Source organism: Aptenodytes forsteri, unplaced genomic scaffold, assembly GCF_000699145.1.
Source record: "Aptenodytes forsteri isolate BGI_AS27 unplaced genomic scaffold, ASM69914v1 Scaffold2, whole genome shotgun sequence".
Lineage (NCBI taxonomy): Eukaryota > Metazoa > Chordata > Aves > Sphenisciformes > Spheniscidae > Aptenodytes > Aptenodytes forsteri.
In genome coordinates, this window is record NW_008795695.1 from 9,164,063 (window position 1) to 9,170,283 (window position 6,221).

Consider the following 6,221-nt stretch of genomic DNA (forward strand, 5'->3'; position numbering starts at 1 on the left):
GGGGGGACGTTCGGAGTGATGGCGTTTGTCTTCCCAAGTAACCATTACACGTGATGGAGCCCTGCTTTCCTGGAGATGGCTGAACACCTGCCTGCCCATGGGAAGTAGTGAATGAATTCCTTGTTTTGCTTTGCTTGTGCGCGCAGCTTTTGCTTTACCTATTAAACTGTCTTTATCTCAACCCACGAGTTTTTCTCACTTTTACCCTTCCGATTCTCTCCCCCATCCCACCGGGGGGGAGTGAGCGAGCGGCTGCGTGGTGCTCAGTTGCCGACTGAGATTAAACCACGACAGCATATCATGCGTTGTGCGCATATCTATATATGCAAGTGCATGTACTTCTTCCCTATCCTTTAGTTATCCCTTTTTACCCACATCTCCTGTTGAAGACAGACAGCATTAATATGCTCAGATGCTCTGCTCTCTGCTATTGTACCTTTCAATATCAAGACAATCTATATATCCAACCTGATGAGACATAAACACTGCTGTGAGGGTTATTCATGGTAACAAATCCATATTCTAGTAGCAGTCGCTGATTATCGTGAGGCCCATAGCAGATAAATACTTCTTCGTATTTTTTGCACTGTGAATTTGTCCAAATTTCATAGCTTCTTGTCTGCTCATTAAATGCAGCCTTTACCTTTGAGAAATTAAAAATAAAAGGTTTTACTCTTGGCAGGAAGACAGGGTGAAAAAGGAATCAGACCTTGAATATTAAAACCCAACAGTATTGAACATTCCTCTAACACTGCAACAAAACAGATAGTGTTGCAGATGTCTGAAAAGACAATCCATTTGGATGATTCCACACCAGGATTACCCTATAAATATGAGTATGAGGAAGAACAAACATCAAAACCTTAGTCCACAGGATGTGCCACCCACTGTGTAGACTTATTGCAGAGGCCCCAAATCCACAAAAAGATGGCTTCATGCAGAGTTGGCCACTTTTATGCTATCCCAGTTCTATGCTGGCACACAGTCCCTGACATAAGGTGGAACTGCTCTATACACTTTCCTAAGGCTGCCCACAAGCTTCAACCAGAGGTGAAGTAACACAGGGACCGTGTAACTCGAGATTTGTCTCAGGAGCTGAGCCTTTCAGGAGAGCAGAGTAGGGTTATGTTTACAAGTGGCTCTTCCCAATAGCTACCTTGGATGCAAATCTTACCCAGCCATTGTGGGCTCTCCCTGTACCTTTGCTTTGCTACATAAACTGAAACATTTGAATCATCTTTATTCAACTGCCTTGGGCTGAACAGCAAGCTCCAGGGTATATACCAACCATGAGTACTCAGCCTGTGTATGTCCTCAACAGACGACTTCCCCACTACGAGATCTCTCACTGACCTCCAGACACTCCTAATCCATCACTTAAATGCATACTGCATTGAGATAGTGCATTCACAAGTAAAGAAATTAAGTGATCTATTTTTAATTTCTTACCTGAACATTTGGACTGTGGTTTAGCAAATCTAAATATGGTGCCAATGCATAAACATCTGGCTCAAGAGAAAAACATTCCCTCTGTGAATGTTTCATGTATATTGTCCTGGTATTAATAGTGCACCAAGCCCACTCCAGAGCACTGTAGTTAAAAACAGTTCCTGTGTTCTCAGCAAACAAAGGCTGCAGGGAAGAGAAAAAAGCCTTGGAAGACATGTACAACTCGTGGACCGTCATTCTCTGCTCCTGGGCCTTCTTTCTTAATGGTTGAGGAAGAAGGCTTACTACATCGTGCTCCAAACAAACAGGGCAAGTGTATGTCTTGGGTAAAACATCAAGATACGGCTTCCACAGAGATTTCTCACCAGCATGCTTCTCTGCTATTAAAAATGTGCACAGTGCTATCAAAGGAGATACAGGAGGCTTCCACCTATTAGAAAATAAAATAAAAATACCAACATTGCAGATACACAGAGGTGAGATAGGAAATGGATGCAGCAGTATTTTACCTCTCTTCTAGTTCTTTTAAATGCTATAAATAGCTTCTATTTTAAACTTCTTTGTGTTTCACCTCCAAGTCCTTTTGATGATTTCAAAGGGGCTTTTGACTTCATTTTATTGAGAAGCTGTAAAAGCTGGTTTGTAGTAACAATTTCAGGCTCACCCCTTGGGTTGGTTTTTTTTTGGGGGGTGGGGTGGTGGGGTGGGGGAGTGGTTCAGGATACATAACAAGTACACAATGTCCAACATAGGCCTTTGTTCTGAATTTTCTAAAAAGCCGTGTTCATGTGACTGCTTTGCAACCCCATTTTATCCCCCTTCTCCTATTGAAGCATATTCACAAATTCCCAAGAAACCATTCATAACTGGCATCTAGGTCCAAGCTGGCTCTAGAGGCAGGTCAAGTTCAAGCCTGTACCATCCCTCCAATTCTGCCTAGCTAAAAGAGGATGCTCTGTGTCCAAACCTTACTTATCTGAGCATTCCACATGCATGAAAGTCCACATGAAACATTCATATAAGTTAGGGTATGCAGTTTAAAGCCCTACCACCACTTAGATGATTCATCTACTAATGAGCAACCCACAGGAAAGGCCAGCTTGCCCATAAAATGTCACTTTTCACTTACCTCATAACGTATTCTCCTAAGCAGCTACTAAGGACAGTGCCCGTGGTGAGTAAGCATTTCTCAGGCAATGAAATAATCAGATCCCCTGCCTTTGAGGGAGAAAAAAAACCACAACACACACAAAGAATAGTAAAGGTCAAGTGTAAATGACTCATCTACTACACCATTTCTGAACAGAGAGACCCTCCCCAGAGAACACTAACGTCAGGAAGCAAACAGATGTGATGTTGAACTTGATGGAAACTGCCATGGTTTTAAGACAGTCACAGTCCAGGGAAGGAGGATGACTGCAGTCAGTAGGAACTGTCACCTGCAGAAAGTCAGCTGTTCACAGAAAGTTGGGTGCCTGGCTACTCACTTTCTTTCTACTGAGATATAAGTTAGATTAGACCTCACAAATACCTGAACTTCTATCAACATAGCAGTATGGGGTAGGGATAATTTAGGTCATGTCTATCCTGACCTTGTTTGCCAAGCTGCTGTGTGTTTAAATTAGCTTTCATGCTTGGCTTGAGCCATATGTGTCCATGCCTGTAGGGAGAGGACATGAATCAAGTCAATACTCTCTCCATTCCTCTCCTGAGTTTCCCTATCTTGCTCAAGCCCAGTTGAGCCTAGCTCTCATTTCACTCACTGTAGACTCCCAGCATTGTGGATAACCTGAGCCTCTGCCTTCAACTGCTGGCTCTAACCCTGAGCCAGCATGAGAACATACACTGTTCTCCACACATGATTTCTCCACTGCATCTCCTTCCTACCTCTTGCTATACTCTCTATTTTGCAAAAAGTGCTGGGTCTGATTCCCCATTATTTGATATACTATTCTCATACCAGTTAGGAACCTTCTCCAACAAGCCTATTTTCTGAGAGGCACTTTTCAGTCAGAGTTCAGTCTTTCTGTGCCAGTATCTGAAGGGCAAGGTATTTTTTCTATCATTCCCCTTTTCTGCTGGGAATGATAGAAATTATGATTCTATTAGCTGGTCTACCAACAAAGAAAAGGGCTATCAAAGTGAGGTTAAAGCCATGGTTTCACATTATGGCTAAGATAATCTAAAGCCCAATGCTGCTTAAAGTCCCATCGTTTTCCTCCATCCCCCTTCCTGATATGCCATTCCTCCCTTTGTACCAGCACTGGTCTGACCAAGGTGGGAGATTTCAAGGAGCAAAGCTATCAAAGCTAATATTTTTTTTGAAGAGAGAGTTTTCTGTTAGTTTAGGTTCCCGATGCAACTTACCACACGAGTGGGGAAGACTGCTACAGCCAGTGCAAAAGAAGCTGTGGGAGCCAGTGGCTGAGGGAGAAGGCATACAGGAGGGAAGAGGCCTGCTCCTTCTGGTTTCAGTTAGCCACTGATTGCCTTAAACTGAATCACAAGACTACATGCTAAATCTCTATAAATGAGTACAGGAATGTCTTCATCCTACAAGTCATCAGGGTACATAGGAAATCATCTTACAGATATGCCAACACTGCAAATTCTGGTATTAGGCTAGAGATTACATTCACAACAGGGACCATGAAGACTTTGCCTGCAATTTTGAGCTTTGCTTGTTGCAAAAGTCATTACATCTCAAAGAACCTGAGGAGCTCTTGCATTAGAATCAACATTACTAACCTGAAGAGCTTTTGTTGTCATCAATCCTCTTCCTGTATCTGAAGCAGGCACAAAGAGGATGCTTAAATACATGTATATATGTAAAATACAGGAGACTATGATAAGCTGCAATAAATTAACAGGCCAGCAAGGAAAAGCTCTAAAAGAACATACATTAAATCTTACAAATCATAAAAGCCAATTATGGATTGTTCCAGATATATACCTCATGTCTTTATTCTCTGATTCTCTTTTTACTTTTCAGGACCCTGTGAAAGCCCTTCCCCTGCATCCCCTGCAACATTTGCTGTCCAGTTCTAGCAATTACTCAACTTCTTTTCCCCAATTTTTTCTTTAAACACATCTTTCATCACTGGCTGCTGTTCTTGGTTTCAGAGTTTTAACTAAACTTTACAATTTCTATTCACAATATTTTCTCTCCGATTCATACTACTCTCTCTACTCTGTCTTTAATATTGCAAGTTTTTTTTAAATAATCTACTTAAAGAGAAAAACTACAAGTATATACCTTCACTGTAAACAGTACTACATGAATCCCAGCTCTAAAATTATTTACTTTCCTGTATCACTAGATCTGCTGAACTTGCATGGAAAAAAAGATGAAGAAATGATAACAAGGTTAGGTTCTGATACCAGAAACGCTTAAGAGATATTACTTTCTTCTTTAAAACTGTGCTACTAACACTTAAAATCTTGATTTCTACGAGGAATTCGACATAGGTGTGCATGTTTTGTAGCATACCAGAGTATTCTCATACTAGAGTTTTACATGAGAGCATCTTTATATAGGAAACAGTTTACAGTACTTCAGGCCTCCATACCTACTTGTTTACGTTAAATGACATTCACACGCATATACTAGAAGTCCTTAAAGGACTAAGAGTAACTGGCTTTTTTTCCTGATGCCAGCCAGTTGTGTGATTCAAAATGAAAGCAGGAATCTAACATTCTTAGAAGAATCAAATATGCACCACCAATAAATAAGTAAAACATTACCCCAGAATTGTGCTGGCCTTAAATTATTGTCTTCAAATCCTCTGTCTTTCAGCCACTTCTTAAGTTTAATGTATTCCATCTTGTGACTGCTGTTGACTAAAAGTAAAAAAGAGGGGATTAATGCTATAAAATAGCACTCTATTGGAAAATAAAGGAAATTGAAAAATTTTACTGTATGGTCAGAAAAACTATTTTGGACATTTTAGTATAGCGTAATAGAATAGCAAGAAAGGCCCCCCTCGAACTAGCTTAATAAGTTCTGGGCCTCTAGGCACTGGGAGCTCTCAGAACTGCAGGAGTTATTCAGCACAGTCCAGAGTCAAAGAATTTAAGAATAATGTAGTATTTCCCATTAGCCAGAAAAGAGAGCTCACAATATTCACCATGCTCTGCCTGGGACTGTAAACTAATGCTAGAATATTTGCATAGAAAAAGCTAACATTTATGAATGTTATTTTCTAAGCACACAGGTGTTTGATGAATATACACCACAAAATGACACCTTGACAAACAACTGGTTATTTTATTATTTAGCAGTACTTCCAGGGATAGTACCTCCATCCATAAAACTCTGCAAGTGTTTTCTTCTTCTTCTCTTTCGACCTGTCCGGCCACTGCTTTTCTTCATATTAAGAAACAGATTTTGCCTTATTTAGACAACCTGAATTAAAAAAAAAAAAGTTACTTAAAACTATTTAAAGTCTTTCAAATACTGCATATTTCTTTTATTTCAATAACAGAAATCAGAGCACTGCCTGTTTAATAAGCTGCCTCCTTAAAGTTTAGAAAACGTACTACAAACAAACCCTAAACGAGGGTGGGTGATAGGGGTGAGGGAAGAGGGGAAGCCTTTATCTCCAAACATCATCTTGGCCACGGCACGGCCATACCCCTCTAAAGCCCTGCCCCCCCCCCGCCGCGCAGCTAGGCCTCTCTCCCCCTTCCCTGTCTTACAGACAAAACCTCGAATGGCCCGAGGGCAGCGAACACCGCTTGGGTCCGCCTGTGCCCGCTCGCATTTTAATGCG

At 41.1% G+C, this 6,221-nt stretch overlaps 1 protein-coding gene across 3 annotated transcripts in view; it reads right to left on the reverse strand.

Annotated features, from left to right (window-relative positions):
* Positions 1-5,832, reverse strand: part of SETD4 (SET domain containing 4) — a 28,037-nt gene extending 22,205 nt beyond the window's left edge. For all 3 annotated transcript variants that reach the window (XM_009282970.1, XM_009282971.2, XM_009282969.2), the window contains exons 1-6: positions 5,749-5,832; positions 5,194-5,289; positions 4,198-4,235; positions 2,579-2,667; positions 1,450-1,879; positions 469-643 (exon numbers count right to left, since the gene is read on the reverse strand). In XM_009282970.1, the coding sequence (XP_009281245.1) occupies positions 469-643; positions 1,450-1,879; positions 2,579-2,667; positions 4,198-4,235; positions 5,194-5,289; positions 5,749-5,821 (901 nt within the window). In that variant the 5' untranslated portion in view covers positions 5,822-5,832. The remainder of the gene's footprint in view (positions 1-468; positions 644-1,449; positions 1,880-2,578; positions 2,668-4,197; positions 4,236-5,193; positions 5,290-5,748) is intronic.
* Between the last annotated feature and the right edge of the window lie 389 nt (positions 5,833-6,221).